This window comes from Poeciliopsis prolifica, unplaced genomic scaffold (genome assembly GCF_027474105.1).
Source record: "Poeciliopsis prolifica strain line A6 unplaced genomic scaffold, Auburn_PproV2 SCAFFOLD005, whole genome shotgun sequence".
Lineage (NCBI taxonomy): Eukaryota > Metazoa > Chordata > Actinopteri > Cyprinodontiformes > Poeciliidae > Poeciliopsis > Poeciliopsis prolifica.
The window spans coordinates 9861713-9884625 of record NW_026562380.1 but is presented as its reverse complement, the minus strand read 5'-3'; the positions used below and the strand labels follow the sequence as shown (position 1 = coordinate 9884625).

Here is a 22913-nt window from a genome sequence, read left to right as displayed (position 1 = left end):
TAAGGAAAGTGGGAAAATGAACCAGATTGCACTTTTGAGTTTTGGAAATATGAGAAAAATGGTGAGTTCACTTTCAAATGTCAACTTAACCTTTGATGACATTGGCTTTATAGCAGCAGGCAAATAGATGATTGATACAAATACTTAATAGTTGGTTCAAAAAGCAATATTTTAAAATCTGTGCCCAGATTTCATCCTTATTGAACTGCAAAAGCATGTCTGAATAAATTTGAAGGAAACTACATTCATGTCCTTATCTCATTGTCACATAGGCGTTACTTTACTCTGCAGCTCTCACAGTCGGTCTGCTCCTTTTTTTAAAAATCTATGTATTTTTCTTTGTGATAAACCATCTGAGATGAGTGACAGACAAAAGAAAAACAGTCAAAGTAAAGTTTAATGCAATACAGTAAAATTACAAAGTGGAACACAATGCATATTAATAACCTTTGGGGTTTCATATGATAAACTGACTATCACACCATAGATAATTTGATCATTTTTCTCCATTCATTTATTTAAATAATGTAATAATTTCCTAACTTCAACCCTTTATAATGTGTGAAGCAGGAGCAAATGCAAATAACTGGCTAATTTTCCTGGAGAACATAAACCGATGTCATCAACGTTCACAAAGTCATCATCTTAGCAAAATATTCTTTCTTAATGTACAATATTTATAAGAAATAAATACAACACTACATTTAAAATAATCACAGCAAAAAAAAAAAAAAACTTTTCTACAGCAACAAAAACATCATTTTCTGTCGTCTTTCTTTAGGAACAGGGGTATAAAGTATATGAATGCAAATTACAGTTAGAAAACTGGATGTTTTTCATCCAGTATGAGCAACAACAGAAATACTGTTTTCTCACTTGTTTACAGATATTTCTCTTCTGACAGAATTAACAAGCAAGTTTTTTGTCGTTGAGGTTCTTATTCTTGTAGCTTACGCTCCACTTCTTCAAAAACCTTTGAATTAATTTCATCCACTTCGTCTTCCACCTGGGCAAAAGATTAAGCATTAGTAATGCAATTGTTACCGTGTTGCCTTACACTATAAGACCTAAACATATAAGAAAGTTGTAATACAAAATATTTTAGAGCAACTGTAACCTCCTTTTAATAATTTTAAATACATTTTTGATTGTGGTTTGTATGTTGCTTTGTTTTAAATTTATGTAACTTTAAACTTGCAATTTATCATTTCTTTATTGTTTATTGAAATAATGAATATTGGTTCAGCAGCTGTTATAATCACATTCTTATTTGAACTTATATAGTGCTTATCACGGTTATTTCACATCTTTAGTCACAGAGTTATTATTGTTAAGTTCAACTACATTAAAGAATTTTAAAGCATGGAATTGAATAAATATTGTGTTCTTAATGAGTTGAACAGTTCATTGCTACTGCTTTCCTCTGTGGCAAAAATACTGGTTAAATTCATTTCATTATGAATTAACCACATACTACCACATCATAAGTCATTTATTTTATTGTTATTGTCTTAATGTGTAACATTAAAATGTATTAAACATACTTTTCACTAAGCCCATGTTTCGTTTTTAAAACGTTTCTATTGGTATGATGTAATATTTCAATATTAAATGTCATGTTTTTATTATCTATAAGTGGGGAAATGTAACAGAAATAAAAATTTAAAACATCATTCTGCATGTAAAAAAAAATTATATAAATTATATAATGTGTTTAACTTTATGAACTTTGTCACTGAAATAAACAAACCTTTTAGTAATGTAAGGAGTCTCTGTATCTGAAAGAAATTTTATCTTTTGCTAAAATTACTCTTAATTTATGAATGTGCTATTACCAAAATATCTATATAAAACTAACTTTTTGTGTGCCCACAAAATAGCTTTTAAAAATTGTTTTACTGTATCAACTTTAAAAAAAATAAGTACAAACTGCTTTTTAGTCACACACAAACCCAAATTGCAAGTGAAAAAAAAAGTTTTTTAATTAAACACCTGCTCCACGTTGTCCACTTCAGGTATGTAGAACTGCAGCATGTTCTGAATCCCATTTTTCAGAGTAACCGTCGAGCTGGGACATCCTGTGCAGGATCCGACCAGCTTTAACTTTACGGTGCCGTTCTCAAAGCCTTTATAGATGACGTCGCCTCCATCCTCTTGCACTGTAGGTCTTTGTGAGGTAAAGAGATAACACACATTTGGTCAGAACAGAGGCATGAAGGACGGACTGATTAAGAATTTTATCTCATAACAGCAGAAGGAAAACTGACATGACAAGTATTTTTTTACCCTCCATATCAATATCTACATCATCATATAGTGATTTACTTGGGTGAAACGAATACATGTTGACAGTGACAAGTTGGTAGGTTTTGTACCTAATTCTGGTGTCCAGAAGTTCCTTTATCATGGATACAATATCATCATCATCTTCAGAAAGAGCTGTTCCAAAGGAAACATAAAATATTGTAAAATGTCAAAGTGTTCATAAAAGCCACAGTCTGGACATGGCTGTTAACAAAAACTTACTACTTTCACGGTGCACTGCTCCTGTTGATATTGGGTCCCCACTCTCAAAGAACTTGGAAATAGCATCTAAAACATGCCGCTTAATGTCCGTCCACTCCACATCCTCGTCCGTCTGACAATAAAAATAAAGCATCTCGTGTGACCCTCCTTACAAACAATACTCTCACTGAGATGAGCTGTATATTTAGTGCTTACCTTAGTTACAGTAATGAAGTCAGGGCCAAAGAACACACTTTTCACTCCCTCAATTTCAAACAGGTTCCTGAAGGAGTCACAAACGCTTAGTTAGAGTAAAAATGGAAACATATTAAAGTCAGAACCCGCACATTTTCCAGACAAATACTAATAATATTTAATCTTTAGAACTGTATCACTCGAGTAATACTGTAATGTGCAATGATCCTAACAAAGTCAAAATGAGGACAACAATAATCATACTCAGACAGCTACAGTATTAAAAGTATGACATGGCAATAATCACCAAAAACACTATTCTGGTGTTTTTACTTAGACTGCTGCTTTGACCTTTACACATGGCAGCAAAACGGGTGAACCGAATGTTAAACTTTTCTAACATTGAGTGGTTTGGTAGTCTATGTCTGGACAGGCCAGGGATATTTTGGCAGCAGAAAGAAGAACCAATGAATAGTAAAGGCAGCTGATTACTATTTTTGTTTAATCTAGGTGCATACTGCATGCTTTTGACAAATATTACAAGTGCATTTTAAAAACTGTGATTTCTGTTTGTATTTTGTCTTCTTTTTTTTTTCCAATCATTGCTTAAGTGTGAACTGATTTCATTCAGTGTTAATTGTAATATGCATAATTATTGCTTAAACTTGACTACTACATTATTGTGTTATTTAATGTTTTGGGCACACTATTTAGACCCAGTGTTTCCAAGTACAGCAGTATCTTTGACCCATTACCTGGCTAAAGATGAAGATCCAGCTGAGCTCGGAGAAGGAAAGTCCTGCGTGCCGCTTCCAAGCACAGGCTTACCTGGGAGGAATTTCAAGCTTTTTGGGTTTGGAGTTTCTTGTGTCTGAATGGACAGGTTCCTCGCTGAAAAACGTCACAAAACAAGCTGCTTGGTAGGGTTTAACACTTTCTACTTGAATGACAGGATGACAAAGGAGAGTTCAGAGTCTGTGGTGTCTCACCTGAGAAGTATGTAGTTCCTGTCCCTGGCTGACTCTGAACTCCCCTGAAGTTTAGTACTGTGGTCTGTGAACGATCTGGTAGCCTGGTAGAAACATGAAAAGTTTGTCATACTTTTTTGTTTTTTAGCTGGGATACATAACGACCACTCTTTAGTTGTAAGGTTCGACGGTCAAATAATAATAATAAAAATAATATTAATAAAATAATAATAATAAAGTCTAGACAAATAATTGAGCTCGTACTAAGAACGACAATATGTGCTAGCTAACTACTAGCCAATAACTTAAACTCTTTAGATTGTCAAGAACATATGACATAAATGTTACAAAGTGATATTACGGGACTTAAAATATTTATGAATCAGTTCTGATATAAACACAAATAAATTTGCGCGTAAATACGGTCGTTTGCTTTGTAGTTAGGTAGTTAGCTTCCTAAATTAGCTTGCGAAATCTCACACGTACAACGATGCTGCTAATGATGGGCGTCACACGAGCCTTTGCTATGCGTTATATCAGTTAGATAACACGTTTAACCCACCGTGAAAAACAGATAAAACAAGTCAAACCTGAAGAGAGCTTTGCTTCGGGCCCGTAATAACCGTTGAAGTCCCCATCTGATGTGCGCCGACATTTTGTTTGTTTTGAAGTCGAAGACCCCATTTGGTCTAAGTTACACATGCCTGATCGGAGCAGTCTGTCATCACATGCTTTATTTTAAATTCAAAATCACTGTAGGATAGTAAACATAAACAAGCAAAAATATATATTAATGAATAAAAATAATACTAATAATTAATAATTGGTGTGGAAAAAATTCAATCTATCTATATATATAAAAACACATATCTATGTTTATATATATATATATATATATATATATATATATATATATATATATATATATATATATATATATATATATATATATATATATGTTTATATATATATATATAAACATATATCTATATATCTATCTATTTATATATATTTATATAAAATCTTTATATACAGACAGACAGACAGACAGACAGACAGACAGACAGACAGATAGACAGATAGATAGATAGATAGATAGATAGATAGATAGATAGATAGATAGATAGATAGATAGATAGATAGATAGATAGATAGATAGATAGATAGATAGATAGATAGATAGATAGATAGATAGTAAATCAAATACAAAGGGAAAGTTGTTCATCACCTTTTTTTCCATCACTGATTTACAGGAGAAGTTGAGCAAGTTTAGCATGTTTGCAGCACAATCCTAAGCTGGTGTTCATGTACCAAACTTTGTAACAATAAAAAACTTTCCATATAACACAGCCTACAGAGAGTCTTTGAAACAATACAAACAACAATGAAGAAGGCCAACCCTGCGTTTCCCAATGCTCTTCTCTCAGAATAAGGTGGTGCTTCAGAGGAGTGGCAGAGACAAACAGAAGGAGGCTCATATAAAACAGCTCTGTGCTCTTGATTGTGGAAGACTTACTTTAACAACACCAGAGTTACTGCTTATTAAAAAGGGAGCATTACATTTATTTACCACTGAGGTTTTGAGGGGTTTCGTGATCAATTGTTTTTACCTGGGGATTTAATGCTGGCTCCATGAGGAATCCACAAACCTCTAAAGAGGTCTGACACCGAGTGTGTTGAAGACGTCAGGAATCCTTGTTTTTGATTTCATTCTTCTTCTTAACCCCGAGACATGGTGCTCTGGATCATCCTTCCCATCTCACTAACACTGGTGTCCTTCATTGGAACATGGAGCACGTAAGTCTTTATTGACAGTGTCTTTAATGTCTTTACATCCTGGTTAAAGGATAACATTTCATCTTTACAACTTACTGTCTGTGCTGCCCTGTGTGTATTGATATTAAATGGCAAGTTTACAACAGTTTTGTTTGGTTTCACCTTCTGATCAGCTTTCTGCTGATAGTCTGACAGATTCCAGCATGCCAAAACCACGTCCTGGTTACCAGGACTACAATGCAGATTATATATTATTGGATAGGAAAAATAAGAACACATTGAAGGACTGACATTTATAACAGATAACCCTGGCATAATTCTGTGCAGATGAGGCATCGAATAATCTTTAGAAAAGTTGTCTAAATCAGAGAAAACCAACACAAAGGCACAAATTTAGTCAGATGTGAGTTGCGTGTATCCTTGAGAAGGTGAGATGAAAATATGTGACCTGGCTTGTTTAGCGTACCAGGGTGTGCTCACTGGATCAGCAAGAAAAACTTAAGAGATGTTTCCTTGTTATTCAAGCTGATAATAGTTAAACTCCAAAAGTCAGTTGTGAGTCAGTGTTCCCTTCACCCCTCCATTGTCTCTTTCTTTGTGTTCGATTTTAGCAGTAAAATTTACTGAGAGGCAAAATATTTTGTTCATTTACTCTGGTTTAAAGTTTTTATAGACTGAATAAGCTGGTTTAATAAGTCTGAATTAAGAAATAAGAAGACATTTGTGATTTAATGAAACTTTCACCAAACCTACTTGGCAGCAATTTAACTATTAAATCCAATTAAAGCTGGAATTCAACCATGGTTTTATTTAACTCAATTTATCACTGATGCGTTTTTTTTTTTGTTTTTTTTTTTCAGATATGGCATGGCCAACTCCAACAATCATGTGTGTTCGCTCAGTGATTGGTGAGTTGAGTATCATTTGTATTTTAACTTTTTTCTAAATCTTAACTAATAAGTTCACGATTTCTTTTGTAGGAGTGGTAAAAATTTCTGTCGAGGGAATGAGACCACAGGATGCTGCTTTGTTCCTACAATAAGGTGAAAAGTCAGGAGACTTAATGTCTTATTTTGTCTTCCCATGGCTTGAATTATTAACATAAATAATAAAACATGATTTTTTTTTATTCCAGTGGAAGTGGTACCTTTGCTCCCGAAAGCTCGCTGTTTACAGCAACAATGAACGCAGGAACCTTTCTATGTGAGTTCATCAGCAAAATGCCTGTGCTTCACATGTAAGGTGCCTTATAAAGTATTCACATCCCATGACATTTTTCATTCATCCACTTTTCACAATCATAAAGTTCTTCAATGAAAAGTTTATGAAAGGGAGAGGAAAATTAAACAGGCATTTCATGTTTTTTGGGGGGATCTATCTAAAACTGCATAATTACTGTTTTCAACAAGTACTGAATTTGTGTTAGCATCACACGTCTAGAAATTAATTTTTTTCTCCATTTCTTTTTGAAATTTGGCTCAAGTTTGTGAGATTGAGTGAATGTCAGTTTTCAAGCTTTGCCCAAAAGGATCATCATGGGGGATGATGCTCTCATTGATGTTCACTATTAATTTTCGGACGCAGAGTTTGCAGAAAGTTTTACTGTGTTTCTCATCTGACCAAATTGTCTACCGCTTCCGACATGTTTGCGGCTAACTGGATTTCCTATTAACCTTTTTTGAGAATGGAAATTTTCTTTTCCATTTGCACAAAGACCAAATTTACGGATAGCAAATGCTCTCCTTTCGTGTCTTGTCAGTGGAAGTGGACGGTCATATGTTTGCAGGTGTGAAACCCTTGATCGGTTTTCAGATGCTGCATTAAGTAGAGCTGAGTGAGACATTTCGGAGTTTGAGATATTGTTTTATAACCTAAACTAACTCTACATCTTATCTTCTGTCTTTCTTGTTGTTGTTTGTTGACAAATGTTCTCTTCACAAACCTCTGAGGCCTTCACAAAGCAGCTGGATTTAACTGAGATTAAATGATAGGCATATATATTTCATAACTAGGTGATTCTCAAAGATATTTGTTACTGTACGTGTGTTTTATTAGGTACATCTAATCGAGAAGAAATGACTAGAAATACATGACACTTTTGACATGTTGGGTTCACCTAAAAACCCAACATGACGCAAAAAAACAACAACAAATAAGTCAAAGGGGTATGAATACTTTGTAAGGTGGTGAGATGCATGTTCCAAGATGTGTCGTGCTAATCCTGTTTTCGTCTTTAGTTGTGCTGTTCACCGTATTCCATCATGCCCACATCATGGAGAGACACATGTGCCATTCCATGCTGAGCAAAATGGCGCTAGCCTTTGGACTGGTGGCAGCTGCCGGGGCCTTTGCTGCTGGAAACTGCAACGTAAGCAGTGCTCTACTTTCTACAAGTATTTCGCGGTTTAAAAGTGAGCAAAAAAACCCCCGGGGCCACTATGCAGAAGGATGAATTGTACGAAAAGATTTTATCTCATGAATACTTACCTTATATTAAAGTGGAACTGTTTCAGTTTACACCTGTGTTGAAAGAGCAAATAAAGGCAGGGCACTATTTGCTTTTTGCACTCTTTAAAGATTTCCAGCACAAGACGCATATTTTAAACTCTTGCACAGCTTATGTCATTGCACAGAAACCAGTGTTTTATTTTTGAATCCAGACTTATGTATTGAAAACCTGTTAACCATCAGGAGCATTAAACAATCTGCTATTTTCTACTACCGAGCCAATCACATGCCTTCTTTTTAAATCTTTTCCAATCGTGAGGAAAAGACTGAGCAGAACAGCAAGAATAAGAAAAAATATATTCACTAATAGTATTAGTAGAGAATTAACAATTAACTGCAAATAAGGAAGAACGTGTCTCTGTTTTCATAATGAAAAACCTGTTACTGCTCTCCACAGCCAGGTGATGTAACTCTCCTGCACTACCTTGGAGCTGCTGTCAGCTTCACGTGTGCCTGCTTCTACACCATCCTGCTCTGCGCCCTGACGGCCAAGTGTGTTCTGACCGGGTTCGAGAGGTTCCTCTTCCCTCTGCGCGTCTGCCTCGCAGTGGTTCAGATCACTGTGACCGTCTGCTGTATCCTTTTGGAGTGTCTGATGCCACATCAGCTTTGTTTAGTAAAGAAATACTTAGCATTTGGATGGTTACACAATAATTTAACTTGATGATTTCAAACTATATCTGAAGGCAGAATATAGCAGTGAGACCAAAGTAATGGCCTCAAAATTCTTTACAGCTCTGCGGTACAACTGTGTTTGCTAAGTGGGACTGACTGCAGCAGCTTGCACGACACAAGAAGGAAGCACAAAACCTTCCCCAGGCAGTTCAGTGAGGGAGTGAATAAAAAATAAAAAAAAGATTTAATCCTTGATCAGTTCAGTCATAAACAATCTTTCCAGTGATCATCTGACGTTGTCCTTCGGATCCTTAACTCGACAACCTGCAGATACCATTTTTTTCGTCCAGAAAGAGTACTTTTACAACGTCCTGTCTGCAGTTTTCGAGTGGACCCTAAGTGTCAACCTGCAGATGTTTGAGCTCACCTACACAGTGGAGTTTTTCTTCTTCTCGTCCTTCATGGTTTCAAACCTGCTGAGCAAACGCGAGGAGGAAAAGCCCTTGATATTGCCCATGTCCTGATATATGGCGGCCAGGTTTCGGCAGGAAAGCACAAACAGCAGTGAAGGACTGCGTAGGACATCAGTAACCACTGTGGCTGGAGCCTGGCTGAAGGTTCAATAGCGTTTTATATTATTTTTTCGTTTCAGTCTTACATGGCTTGGATTGCGTTTACTTCTGTTTCATCATCTCAACTGTTACCTGAAAAAAGTTTCCTTGAATCTCTATATCTTAGGTAATGTATTTATTAAAACTCTCCCACTTTAATAGCAACAGAACAAATCACATACCTGGATGGCATAGTGCCTGTCAAAATCATTCACTCTCTTCTCACTTTTTGTTACATTAACCATTTTGTGGGATCTGAAACACGCAGTGTGGAAAAAGTATTCAGAAGCACTGAGCCAGCACTTTGTAGAACAATCTTTCACTGCATTTAGAGCGCCGGTGGTAAATCTCTATGGGGTTTCCACGTCAACAAATTAAAATGTCTACCCATTCGTTGGTGCAATATTGCTCGAGCTCAGTCAGATTGAATTGATAAGAAATTTAAAATCTTGCCACAGATTGTTCTTTGATTGCAAGTCTTGATTTGGAGTGGACCGGTCAGACCTTTAACTAAGCGTTGATCAAACCATTCCACTGTGGCTGTGTGACTGATTAATGCTCTCCTTGTCCAGCTCACCAGTTTAGATGGATTGGCATATTTTTGTGAATTTAAAGTTGTGCAATATCCTCACCACTTTTCTCCCTGATCTGTCTGCCGTGTTGCTTGGTCTTCACCGACGCTCTCTGACAAACCTCGAAAGCTTTCGCAGAGCAGGTTCTCGTTATACTGAGAATGACTTTCACACAGATGGACTCTATTTACTAATTGGGAGACGTTCAGAGGTAATTGCTTGCTCTGGATTTTATGTAGGGAATAAAAGTGAGAATGCCTGAACACAAATGTCACACTTTGCCACAAATTTGCAAGCCTTGTGTCAATTTCCTTCTACTTCTCAATTATGTAGTACTTTCTGTTGGTCTATCACATAAAACCCTAATAAAACGCATTAAAATTTGTGGTTGTACCGTAGCAAAATGTGAACAGGGTTGTGAATAATTTTTCACAGCTGTGTAAACTGTACTCACCAGAAATAATTTACCCAAGTCATCTGGCTTTGATGAAACGGTTTAAGCCTGTGTGTGTGTTTTTTAGTGCAATAACCTTTAGAATGTGGACAGAGTGTACCAACAAACACATTTTCTCTAGTAGCTTGGTACAGGCATGACATTTAGGCACTTTAATAGAGTTAAGAAGTCATTACATGTGTTATGCTGATAGACAGGACAGACTGCACTGCTCTTGGATCGAAGGGTGGCGTTCCTGTAACTACCAAAGATCCTGTTTGACTAGACAATTAAAACTGAGTGACGTTTTTGAACAAAGAGTTATGCAGTTCATTCTCACTGAAAACACACAGACGTCATCACATCCTTTACAGAAGGTGTTGTCTGTGTCCTTTCCATTACATTGCGTGATTATATCTGGTCAGGCGTTCCAAGAGTTTACCGACTAGGGTAAATACTGTGGTGAAGTCCTCCTTGCTTTTCTCACTAGTTTAAAGGAAACCAGAAGTAATCTTGGAAATGCTAAATTATCGTTCCCATATACTTTTTTTTTTTTTTTTTTTTTACAAATAAAATTAGTTTAAGATCTCTGAAGGTGTTTGTGATTGAATTCCTAAACACATGGGTGACTGTCTTCTGCCCAAAACCATGAACAATTTAAAATTCTCACATGTAGCATTTGCTTAGCTTTAACCCATAATAACCAGGTCCTCAGCTACTCTTTGTTTGATCTTTTTCAACATTAGGTTCCTCAGTTTTGCTGAAAACATCAGGTCATGAACTAACATGAGAGCTTGTAGGAAGCGTCAAAATTCTTTAATAGTTGTCTTCACACAGAGCTGTGATGACTAAATATTTTGCCCAACAATCCTCTTAAGGCTGCAATCATCCCTGTTGCTGGTTCACCTTTTCATACATTTTTTTCTTCCAGGCAACGCTCTATAAATATGTAAGGATATAGCACTCTGAACAACCAGCTCCTTAAGCAAGACCCTTTTGTTTAATGTCCTTGTGGAGGGTGTGAATGACTGTCTTCTGGACACCCGTAAAGTCACCTGTCTTCCCCATGACTGTGTAGGCCATAATGTGGACATTACATAGTATTCATGCATTAAAAATCTGCTTCTTTAAAGATGTATTTTGGTACTATCGACCATTATTCAACAGTGAATGGGAATGGGACTCACTTCCTGCAATGAGTGATAAAAACTTTCACAAAATACTTTTTTTTTTTTACGTGTACCCGTAGTTTGCAAACAACAGCTACGGGTGGCATCTTATGATCACCAAGTCTCCATTAAACAATTTATTGTGAGGCTTTTGGCCTCGTTGCATTTGTTCACAAGCAAATTAATCCCATTTTGTTAGATTGGGTTTAATGCGGAATCACTGAAAACTCAAACGCTTCACAAAAGTGACAACAATATTGTGGTTTAATGCAAAGCACTTAACCTTTACTTGAAAGAAGGTAATATACATCCTGGAATTACAGATAATAAAGATACATTACGAGCAAAGTCATTTCACAAAGAATATCATCTTTCTTTCGCATCAATTGAGGAGTGTAACATAATCTACAGTTGCTGTTAGGAAGAGAACAGTGAAAAGCACACCTTCTGTCAGCAATATTACTGTATGGTACACGGGAAAATGTCATCTATATGCTATGAACTGCAAACAAAGAAAAATAAAACAAGTTTCATTGTTGTATTTCAACTAAGTAACTGCAATCCAAACATTATAAATAAATGTAACTGGAAGAAAACAAAACAAGAAGTACTATAAGCAATATTCCACAATTCCAGCGTGGTTGAAGTAACAATTGGCCTTAAAATGCAAACCTTCCACTTTGAAGTGTGACCACAGCTTTTCCGAACTTTAGGATACTGTAGATTCTTCATGCTGATGCACCTGAAAGCCCACCTCATGCTCTGAGTAAATCATGTTAAAAACTGACCTTAAAACTTGTCCTGTGAAACAAAATGTGTCTAGAATTTTTCTCGTGGGTGAAGAAACACTTTTTAGAGGAGAATTCAGCATGAGGAAAACACAAGGCCTTGAAAAGTTAAGGGGGCTCTTTCCCAACTCAAAGTAATCAAGGACAGAAACAAGTTTGCTCTCAGCATGGCTGTGGGAGGTCCCTATATAAGTCACACAACTGCTCAACTCTAAAAGGAAATTATTTATGTTCTTCTGCTCGATTAAGACATCTTGAGGCAGACTCTCCAGTCAGCCTGGTTCTAATAACTCCTTGTGTTGGGGGGAAGCTCAGACTGTACACACTATAAACAATAAAAGGAAAATACACTATAGTAGTTGACAACTCAAAAAGTTAATGTGATGATGCAGACAGGTAATTGTTTAAATCTACAGCAAGTTGAAACAGGGAGAAGGGTTTTCAAACGGAGTACATGTTCTTGGTGGTGGAGCCGCTCTTACTGGACGTGTCATCATGTGATTGGTAGCCAATCATGGCTTTTATAGGGATGCTCAAACGCTCTTTGTAAAGTTGCCTGTAGAGACACAAGGAAAAAAAGACTCACAGTCACCACCTAATGGTCGTAGGAATCCAGCCCTATCACACCGGTCGCATAGAAATACAACTTTAAATGTGTTTCACTGAGATTTTATGTTAGACCAACATAAGGTCTGATATAATTATATTCCATCAACTTTTCGGAATTTTATTTAATAAAAATTTGAGACCCAAGGATCCACATCACAATAATTGTGATGTTCTATGACATAAAAAATCTAAAAAGACAAGAGGTTTGAGGTTGTAATGAGAGAAAACATGAACAAATCCAAAGAGTAGGAATATTTTTGCACAGTCCTGCATATTGGTGTGACTTTCTTTCTTACCCTATCGTCATGATGGCTTCCCTGTTTTGGCAGTTGCTTGTCCAGATGGATATTTTGTCGCCTTTAGGTCTGACGTTCACCACTGCTCCACATACCTCTTCACTTGCCTCATCAAATGACTCACCAACTAAACACAGGAGCTGTAAGGTTCAGCATGACAACGTGGGTCAATTCATCTTTTCCTAAACAAATTATCCAATAAGAGGACAAGGAGTCGTTTTGAGGAGAAAACAGCGGCGGTACCGTTTCCATCCAGTAGCGGTCGAGGTCGTTATGCCTCTGTTGTTTGTTGAGGGTCATCAGCCATCGACCCCCAAGTTTATTCCGATCATCTTCCCACATTGGCTTAATCCCATCCTGGCACAGATAATTACAATTATATTAAATACTACCGTGTGTCCATTTCTTTCAGATGCATTCACATTTTGTCCATTGTATAATGAATTATTGAACTCAAGAGAACAGTCTCTAATTTGAAAAAGCTGATTTCAGGTATGCTAGTATGTATGAAAACCAGACTGTGGAAGTAAAATAATACCAACTCTTATTTTATTTAAACATAGTAAGAGAAATAAAACATTATCAGATGATAATAAGGAATAAATGTCAGATTGTAGGCACCAAATATTCATACAAATGGACAAAAGGAAGAAGTAGATTTACCTTAAACAAGCAATAATCACAACCAAAGCCAAGTTTGCTTGGTTGCTGTATGTGGTTATATAATCTGCAACAAAGATCAGAAGAATTGTTAACATCAAACAACAAAACTGAGCAAGATCCAAACATAAATATCAAGTCTCTTTTGCTTTAGTGCAGTATCCTGCAGCCATGGGAGCCAAATAAAGACTTACACCTGCTGGTTTTTATGTGTTTGCATTTTGATGGAAGGTTTCATATATTCAGCATGAAAAATATATTTTTATGAAAATATTCAATAGTATCTTTGTAATATTCAGAGACAGTTCACAGCACATTATTGAAATAAACAAAAATGATTCCACATTGTATTTGCAGGAGTTTGTATCATTTCATAAAAATGAAACTTACGCCCAAAAGTCTTCAACTGTGTCAAACTTGGAAATGAGACGCAAGTTCTCTGTCCAGCTTTTGCTCTTGTCATTTTTGAAATACCACAGGGCCCATCTGAAAAGAAAGCAATTTTAGGTTCACATGGCAATTCATTGCTTCTCTCGCAAAGGAAATACCTTTTATCAAATATTATGAGCCAAATTGGTCTAAAGAGGTTTCTACTTCATATTGTATGACCTCAGTGCACACCTGAAACAATAGCTTCTCACAAAAGCACACATGGACTCGGAAAACCATCCGCAGCACTAGAAACGCAGCCTTTGTGTACAATGGGAGCATTTACTCTTTCATGCGTTCCCAGGAGGGGCGGGGCTGGCTGGGAGAGAGCTGAGGGCAGACAGGGGACACCAGGCGAACTCAGTGCCCCCCACCACTTACAGCTGTTCCTTTAACCCACCCATCAGCAGCGTAAAACTAGTAAGGCTGGGCAATAAACCAATAATATATCGCAATAAATACATAATCAATGTCAATAGAAAATACAGCTGATAAAATGTTCAATAATTTCACTGGAGTCTGATGCCAATCCGCACAGCATTCTGGGGGATGTAGGCAGAGTAAGGACTTTAGCCACTCAACCTTTCCCAGCTAGGAAAGCAAAGTGAGTCCCATCAACTAACTCATGCACTCAGTCTTGGTTACTTAGCAATAACTTGTTGAGTCACTTGCACAGTAGCAATTTCAGGGTTTGCCACCGTATCTCATAACTGCTAAAAGAAACACACACACACAAAAAAATAACAGGAAACTGTGGATAAAACACAGTTAAAAACAAGAAAGGTCATGTCATCAATTTGGCAGCATTTCCGATACTTAAAACCAAAAAAATAATCAATAGTCATTGATGTCTGATATGTCACTTTGGTTACATTCATACTGCAATCTGAAATGACCCAATTCTGATTTAAAAAAATATATATATTTTTAGTTCTTTTAAGGCTTACTTAACTGCATCTATATTTGCATGTTCTTTTACTTCCCCCAAAATAACACAATTTCAGAAGCAAAATACGTTTTTCATATTTTCAGGCAGCTGGTAGTTTCAAGTAGTACCTTTAAGAAAATCATGTTGCCACACTGAAACTTAAAGAGATTATGTTGCAACAGTGTAGCAAAGCTTCATTGTGTGATTCAAATGCGTATTAAAGAGACAAAACAATAGAGCAAGATGAAAGAAATTGCAAACAGGTTCTAAGTTCCTGAAGCTTGAATTTCTAAAAGACACAACGTGTTTAGTCCCACAACAGAAACAAGAAAGTTTTACTTTTGATTTGCTGTTTGCTCTATAACATTTAGCAAATGTTTTTGCAATGTCCATCAAGGAGGATGCAGTTAATTAACCAACTCAGTTAAAGGAGGAAGAAATGTATCATTTGATCATGAAATGATCTTAGTAGTACAGTCCAAGTTTGATTTTCAAAATGTTTTTCCAACATTCACCTACTCAACTCAGTGTTTTTGATTCTCACCTGTTCTGCAATGGATGCTTGATATACTGCTCAGGATTTGCAACAACCTGACCATCAGCCTGTTGATCTTCAGTTTCAGCTGCTTTCTAAAGAGAGAAACACATAAAGACATCATATAGCTGCAGAGGAAGCAGAATACATGAATCTGAATGAATTCCAGTTTTGCACACATTGCAGACGAGAAAGGCACCAACACATTTTTAATCAGAGCTACAACAAAAACGAGTAATACTTACTAGTACTATTTTCAATAACAATTTAGCCTTTAAATCCTGCCAACTTGATCAGTCACTAGTTTAGACATCTGACATGAAACAGTGAGATGTCTAAGCAAGCTTCTTAAAGCACAGTCCTGATCTTGGCTTCTGATTCTCTGTTGTGCAAAAGTATTTCTTAACAATAATCAGATAGAATTTCACTTTCATGTCGTCCTTCACACAGAACAGAAAACCCTCGGAGGGCAGAGACAAGTTATAAGGATACAAATAAAGACAGCCTCCTCCCCCAAATAAAATAATTCATTCCAGATGAATGACTAACCCACTCGCTTGCGTTCAACAAAATAGGGGTTTGTGAATCCAAATCAGCAGAAACTGAGCTGCAAGTGCATCCACTGCAATTACGTGATTTGAGCACCATCTGCATTATGACTTTCTTTTAGAGATGTGATGTTTTGCCCATTGTCACTACCAAACCTCACAGAACCAAAACACTCATCCTGTGATTTGAACGTGGTTCTGAATGTTCAACAGTTCCACAGATTTCACACGAGAAAGCACCTAAGATGTTGCAGAACGGACAGACAGACTGTGTCGATGTTAACTTTGCAATATTAAAAAAGAAGAAATAAAAGTAAAGCAGACATAAACACTGTAAGGGTTCTAATCAAATGTATCAGCTTAATAAAGTGTATGTTTACCCCTATGCCTGTAGGAAACTACAGTCAGGGGTCGACAAACTTTTATTCTCATGACTTCAGTATCTTAAGACATCCCGTGTTGTAGTAAAATTGAAAAAGAAGATTAGTTAGATGAGGGAAACAGTGAAAACCGGATACTTATTACCAGGGCGCCTACATCCAAAATTAGAAAGACAGATTAGATAGTGGATGTTAATTTTAAAGTAAACATCTACATCTCGTTTCTTCAGCACCACAGTCAGCGCCATGGATATGTCCACTTGACACATCAGAGCTGAAACCATGGATATGGATTAGCGTAAACTCCAGTTAAAAAAGAAATGTCAATGTTAAACTCAGAAACACACTGACTGCTAGCAGATAGCAGCAGGACAAAAACATTTTGATGATATTTTAAGCTCATCAGTTAGATCATTTTTTTTAAACAGAAACTTGAGACACCTGAGAGGTTTTAATATCTGCATTATGGAAGACTTCTGCCATTCATAGGCCCTATAGTGACATCATCATCATCATCATATATTTCAAGCTGTATTTTTGAAGGACACATTTGAACGTGAGTCATCAAATCAACGTTTATAACACCTATAGAGCAAACAAATAAAAAAACAGATAAAACCATAGCTCACTTCACAACTAAGGGTTGCTAGCATTAGTTTTAGCCGGCGAGCTAGGCTAGTTATAAGCTCGATACACACGTGTTTTTAGCGTCATAAACTGCACCAATAAATCAAAAGGGGCGAAATAAAATGTTACCTCCACGACCACCACTGTACTTTGAGTCTAATGTCGAGTAACAGCAAGGCAAACCACTGGGTGAAGTATGAATGAACGACGCTCAGTCAATCAGTCCCTCCCTGTCGACAAAGTCAGGCACATTGCACTGCATGCTAACGCTAATCCACGCCGATTTTCTCAAAACGAAACACCGTCTATTACCCAAAATGCAAGTGTCACGTTCAACGTGGAAACTTCGGAAATTAAATTCAGCAACTAAAGCGGGGACTCAACGAGCCTCTCCGCGCGCATCAATCGGTTATTTTCATCTGTGTCTCGTCTCTCTTACCGGCTCCGATGTCGCCATCTTGACTTGTAGAAACGATCTGCTCGTGCGACGCTTCAATCCGCTCTACGGAAGCCGCAGCGCTCCAGTTGGACTTGAGTGACCTACCGAAAGGATATAATCAAGCTTCGCGTTGTTTTATTTATTATTATTATTATTATTATTATTATTATTATTATTATTATTATTATTATTATTATTATTATTATTATTATTATTATTATTATTATTATTATTATGAAATACAATATTTCTTGAGGGAATTGGTAAATGGTACTGGTAAATGTAACTTGAAATGTTTAAAGTATAAATTGTTTTTTATTGCAGTTACTACCTTTGATCACAAATCTACAATAGATGCAACAATTTTAAACCTCTCTCAGCTTGTGTACAGGTAGTTTTATGTCCTGGATCTGTCTGTACTTGGCTAAAAGCTCTTCACTGTAATGCAAAACTACTTTGAACCAGATGAACTTGGAGCCTGGTGCCTAGAGCTCAGTTCCCTCCTTGGTTATTACCCTTAAGAGGCAGCTTTGTTACATGTGGTTTAGTAAATTATCATACTTTCCACCAGGACTAACACTGACAAAAAGTCATGGGCAACTGCCATTATACACGCGATAAAACATTTTGTGTACATCACCTGACTTATGGTCCTTCCTAAGTTTCTGCTGCAGTGCCTACAATTAAAAACTATTTAATTGGCAAGTATATTACTTATCTCAAGAAAGGACTGGTAATTTGTCAAATTTTTCAGAAATGATTTTTGAGAGCCTCAAATGATCCTGCTTCAGTGTATACAAGAGAGCATTTAGAAAATCAAAGTCTGAGACCATCTGTTGGTTTCATCTTAAGATCAGAGGAGACAGATTTAGTCAAATATTGTCCCCTGGTTGACATAACCACTGACCGGAATGCTTTGCATCCCCATCTTCATAGCACCAGGTGAGGATACATTTATTAACAATGACCACCCCATAGATTTGCTGGATTAGATTATTTATCCTTTTTCTCCTTTTTATTTATCCGACTTTGTAAGATTTTATTAGATTTGACTATCTCCACTATCTAGCACTTTATCCTGTGAAAAGAACTTATTTAAATAATTTGAAAGCCTTTAATTTACAGTGTCTTAAAACAGAAAAAGCAGCATTGCTTCACACCATATAAAGCAGTGTATTGTGATATTGCCTTGTACTTCGTCTGCAAATGTGCATCCCTGAAATGTATTCAATCAACTTGAAGCCTGTGGCTTCATGTGAACTTTCACAAATTGCATAAAGAGACAATGATCTTACTGTCAGTAAATTCCTCAAATAGTCTGTAACTTAGCAAATAAAAAAAATATGTTTGTTCTTCCTAACTGGTTAAATGACTAAATATTAAAAAATAAACAGTATGTAAAGTTGTGTCAAATTTGTATTTCAACACACTGGAACCTATCAGTGAGCCATGTGTTGTTGAAGCCGGCGTGAAAAACTGAAACAAAAACAAAGCGAAAAATATGATGAGGTCCAAAATATAAATATGACTTTATTTCACAATCCTGAACGAGATCAGCCATCCGTAAAAGGAATGCTAAATTTAGTCTCTTCTCAAGTCTAAACTGGATATACTTTTAGCAACATACAGTAATTCAGTTTTAAAATAAGCAAGATCACCCATTGTCTAAAACACCTTTAACAGTACAGTAAAAACAATGGTGGTTCACATACATATTTACAGTCTGTCTAAATGCTGGTGCTCGTTACAAAAATGTTTCATGTGGACAGAAAATGTCCGTTCAAAAGAAATAACAAAAAAAATTACAATTTTCATTTTATTGTATGATGTTTAAAATTCAGTGGATTCCAAACAGTTTACATTCATTTATTTATTTATTTTTTTGCATGTAGGATCAGATTTTTTTAAGAGTTGCTGGAGAAATCTTTACATGTGGAAGACATTTAAACTGTAAATAAAAAAACAGCACCAGTATGCACCTTAAACTTGCACTTGAAAAACATACTAATGCTTCCGCCTGTTGTCCCCTGTCTGCTGGTATTTGACAAAAGAAATGATACAGACAAATGTTTGAACACGTCCAGCAAGGACGAGTTCTAGAAAAAAGCACCATTATACGGTTTAGAACCAGTTTAACTCAGTGTCTGCACTTTGATATCTTTTCTTTTAGCACCAAAACCAAGTTTATCAAATGTTTCAGATAAAAATGCAATTCCATTTGTCTTAGTGTGAATATGAGTGAAGGGTTGTGCTAAAGTTGCAATAATCTTCCTAAAAATAAAGAGCTTCTCTTTGATGGTTACAAAAAATTCCCAGGAGCTACTCCCATCCCCTTTATTGAGACCCTGTATAAAGATATATGTAAACAAAGGTCTTCACAAGAGCTGGGCACTTGAAAAAACATTTTAAGCAATTGTTTGAGTGTGACATGGTGTTCAAGTGGTTTTACAACAAGAAAGTGTCATGTTGACATCTGACACATTCCTAGCATCTTGTCAGATAGCACCAATGAAATATTCGGTTAGATTTTGAAGTCCTATAATCACACTTGTTCCCTATGAAAGACGCCTCTTCCAAGAGTGGAATACCAAAACCGGCCCAAGGCATGAGCAATCTAAGATATGAGAGCAATTGATACAAAACAAAAATGTAATGCGGCCGTCTATTTCACTGCCATTAGTAACAATCTGAAGGGTTGGTACAGTTCATAACTAGTGAGGGTGAGTTCATCTCTTCTCAAAGATTCTGATCTTTTGGGTTGGCTCTCTCTCTCTCTCTCTCTCTCTCTCTCTCTCTCTCTCTCTCTCTCTCTCTCTCTCTCTCTCTCTCAAGGATTTGTTCAGATTTGATCTGCATGCAATTCCAGAAGTATAATCAAAAGTACGGTGATACATTTTCTTCAAACTTTTTATCATCACCGATATAAATGCAACAAAATAATGATAAAATATTACGTCCACATCACCAGTCAAGCTAAAAATGATCTAATTTCAATGACCAGCTAACTTTTGTGTCCATATTTAATTGCAGCTCTACATATTTTATTTTTTTAAATAAAAGTTAATATTGTAAGAAAGAAATATAAGAAAATAATCTAAGTAAAGAAATAAGCTCCACAAAAGTGGTCGACCACGTTTAATGTAGTGTGAGAATTAAATCTAGCAAACTTACTGAAATTCTTCACAAGCTGACATTAGTTAAAATGTTAGCTCAAGTTCTCTCCCACGATCTGCTGCTATGCACTTTCATTGGCCAGAAGCTAGGCTTTAGCTAACATGCAAATTTTGCTAGCTAACAACAATAACAAAGGGACATTAGTGGAGCTACAAGGGTCCCCACAGCTAAATGACTCTGTTTATGACCTCACACAGCCTTGGACCGGCTCTGGTCGAACTGAGAACCTAATCTCAATAGTTTCTCATGTTTCATTACTTCGGTGAGAACAGAATTTCATTAAATATATGTACTCAAACTCAATAAAAAAGCTAATTATTGCAGAAATACTGTAAAATAAAACATGGTTAATTTTTAACTGTCAAATTTACTGTATAGTATCTCTGTCAGCACACACAATTCAGGCTTATGCCCTGTTTTTCAAGTTAAGTTAAGGGAAAGTGCTTCTTAATATGCTATTTATAGCTGTGAATTAAAGAAATAAGGTATATAAATGAAGAAAAAAGCAATTTTTTTTAAACCACCAACAGAAGATGGAAGCAGTGAAAGGAAAACGCTTAATGCTACATGTGACAATCTGTAGTAAATAGAATTATGTGAAGTAACAAAATTGCTAAACCAAGGTTACAGTGAGAATGGCACTGTACAATATAAAGCAGGGTATCATAGACATCTTGCAGTAAACAGGCTTATATCAGAAATTAAATAGAAATTGTTATGATCAGAATAAATAATCACATCTTTTTTGTTCTAAATCATGTGTATAAAACCAGTTTTAAAACATCTTGCTTCAAAGCACCATGTCTTTACATTAAAAACCAGCACCGAAACTCACAGTTAAAAAGCCAACAAACTTTGGTCCTTCCTATCACCAAAGATGGTGGACTCTAAGAAGGACAAAGTTAGCAGACAATAGAAAAGTACAATTAAAAAAAAGCGACACAATAATGATGAGAGTAGCCGTTCAAGGAGAATGAGGTAAGGCAGAACCACGGTGTAGGAGTTTCGAGTGAGTCTGTTGAAACATGCCGACTAAGACCAGCGATTGTAAGGGCCCGTCACATGTGTAAGTGCATAAGGAGACACGGTGATAACGCCACCTGTTGGCGCAGTAAAAGCCTGCCGTGTCGGGACATTCATTACCCTTCTTGTCTCCGCTGTCTCCTTATCCTCGTCTTCCTCTCCCTCCCCAGCCCCTGACGTGTTTCTGTTCGTCCCCGTACCCCCGCTTCCCTCCATCTTCAGTCTCTCCGCCTCTTCCTCCCGATCCCGCTCCCGCTTGGCCATCTTGGCGTCCCACATCGCCATCCCATGGCCTGGCTCATTCAGGGCTTTGTGCTGGTAGAAGACCAAGGAGATGCGAGTTGGGTGGCGGCGGTTTGGCTTGAGGATGGGGGTGGTGGCGTGGAGCTCGCGGCGCGCGCACTCAATTAGGATTGAGCCGTGTGACGGCGCCACAGCAACACCGCCAATCTCCTCGTCCAGGAAGTTGTGCTCGCTGTCGGACCACACCTCTTCCTGCTTCGCCTGTTGCGGTTCGAGTGGCGGGGTTTGTAAGGGGAGAGACTGGCCTGGAAGGAAGTCATGACCACTGACTTCTCCTGTAACACCTTCTGGAGCCCGAAGAAATCCATTGAGCCGGCTGAAGAGGCCCTCAGAGGTAGGTCTGGCAGAGAAAGAGGAGGGGGACAGTCTGTGCAGAGCGGAGCAGTGCATCTCGCTGGGCTCAGCTTTAAAGGGAAAGTCATTGTTGATGTTCTGTGGAGGTACACGTTCCGGTAAAGCACCCTGCTCACCAGAAGCTGGAGTTAAACCACTCACAGTGGCACCAGCCGTATGATAGCCGACAGCTACGCCGTTATGCTTAAACTGAAGGTTTGATCCGCTGTGGTGGTTGGAAGGGAGGACCTCCCGCTGCGAAGTGATCGCTGCCCCTGGAGAAGAGCAGCTGCCGACGCTGTGGCTGTAAGCAGCGGCTTGATTTCTCTCCGGTGTGGATCTGCCAACACTAGCGGGTCTCTGTGGTACTCCATAAGAGCTATAGAAGCCTTGAGGCTCTTTTTGGAGAAAACAAATGACATGTTTTTGTATCACAGTGATAAAATAATTTCTGTAATTTTCTTATAAAAGCAACAACGTTCAGATAAT

General features: G+C 37.2%; 4 protein-coding genes across 5 annotated transcripts in view; 1 reads left to right on the top strand and 3 right to left on the bottom strand.

The window, feature by feature from the left end:
- Window positions 1–379: 379 nt before the first annotated feature.
- Window positions 380–4371, bottom strand: zgc:110319 (uncharacterized protein LOC796111 homolog). The gene is made up of 8 exons (XM_055029520.1): window positions 4259–4371; window positions 3690–3772; window positions 3456–3591; window positions 2722–2788; window positions 2527–2638; window positions 2376–2439; window positions 1993–2167; window positions 380–1006 (listed from the first exon to the last, which is right to left on the bottom strand). The coding sequence occupies exons 1-8, from the start codon at window positions 4321–4323 to the stop codon at window positions 938–940; spliced, it is 771 nt and encodes a 256-aa protein (XP_054885495.1). The 5' UTR covers window positions 4324–4371; the 3' UTR covers window positions 380–937.
- Window positions 4372–5101: 730 nt separating this feature from the next.
- On the top strand, window positions 5102–11319 carry si:dkey-228d14.5 (uncharacterized protein LOC796266 homolog). The gene is made up of 7 exons (XM_055030051.1): window positions 5102–5465; window positions 6305–6352; window positions 6425–6487; window positions 6580–6647; window positions 7682–7812; window positions 8350–8527; window positions 8898–11319. The coding sequence occupies exons 1-7, from the start codon at window positions 5401–5403 to the stop codon at window positions 9089–9091; spliced, it is 747 nt and encodes a 248-aa protein (XP_054886026.1). The 5' UTR covers window positions 5102–5400; the 3' UTR covers window positions 9092–11319.
- Window positions 11320–11598: 279 nt separating this feature from the next.
- Window positions 11599–17688, bottom strand: eif4e1c (eukaryotic translation initiation factor 4E family member 1c). The gene is made up of 7 exons (XM_055030052.1): window positions 17592–17688; window positions 15607–15692; window positions 14096–14191; window positions 13709–13772; window positions 13289–13402; window positions 13046–13185; window positions 11599–12696 (listed from the first exon to the last, which is right to left on the bottom strand). The coding sequence occupies exons 1-7, from the start codon at window positions 17607–17609 to the stop codon at window positions 12582–12584; spliced, it is 633 nt and encodes a 210-aa protein (XP_054886027.1). The 5' UTR covers window positions 17610–17688; the 3' UTR covers window positions 11599–12581.
- Window positions 17689–19096: 1408 nt separating this feature from the next.
- tet1 (tet methylcytosine dioxygenase 1) overlaps window positions 19097–22913 on the bottom strand; it is a 35136-nt gene continuing 31319 nt past the window's right edge. For both annotated transcript variants that reach the window (XM_055030047.1, XM_055030048.1), the window contains exon 12: window positions 19097–22822. In XM_055030047.1, the coding sequence (XP_054886022.1) occupies window positions 21798–22822 (1025 nt within the window). In that variant the 3' untranslated portion in view covers window positions 19097–21797. The remainder of the gene's footprint in view (window positions 22823–22913) is intronic.

Coding starts and splice junctions, on each gene's coding strand:
- si:dkey-228d14.5 (XM_055030051.1), top strand. CDS start 5,401: ATGGTGCTCTGGATCATCCTTCCCATCTCACTAACACTGGTGTCCTTC. Junction 5,466..6,304: donor TTCATTGGAACATGGAGCAC/GTAAGTCTTTAT, acceptor TTTTTTTTTCAG/ATATGGCATGGCCAACTCCA. Junction 6,648..7,681: donor GAACGCAGGAACCTTTCTAT/GTGAGTTCATCA, acceptor TTTCGTCTTTAG/TTGTGCTGTTCACCGTATTC.
- eif4e1c (XM_055030052.1), bottom strand. Junction 14,192..15,606: donor AAGCATCCATTGCAGAACAG/GTGAGAATCAAA, acceptor CTTTCTTTTCAG/ATGGGCCCTGTGGTATTTCA. Junction 12,697..13,045: donor GAAGCCATCATGACGATAGG/GTAAGAAAGAAA, acceptor GTGTCTCTACAG/GCAACTTTACAAAGAGCGTT.
- zgc:110319 (XM_055029520.1), bottom strand. CDS start 4,323: ATGTCGGCGCACATCAGATGGGGACTTCAACGGTTATTACGGGCCCGA. Junction 3,773..4,258: donor CGAAGCAAAGCTCTCTTCAG/GTTTGACTTGTT, acceptor TGTTTCTACCAG/GCTACCAGATCGTTCACAGA. Junction 2,789..3,455: donor GGATCTTCATCTTTAGCCAG/GTAATGGGTCAA, acceptor TGACTCCTTCAG/GAACCTGTTTGAAATTGAGG.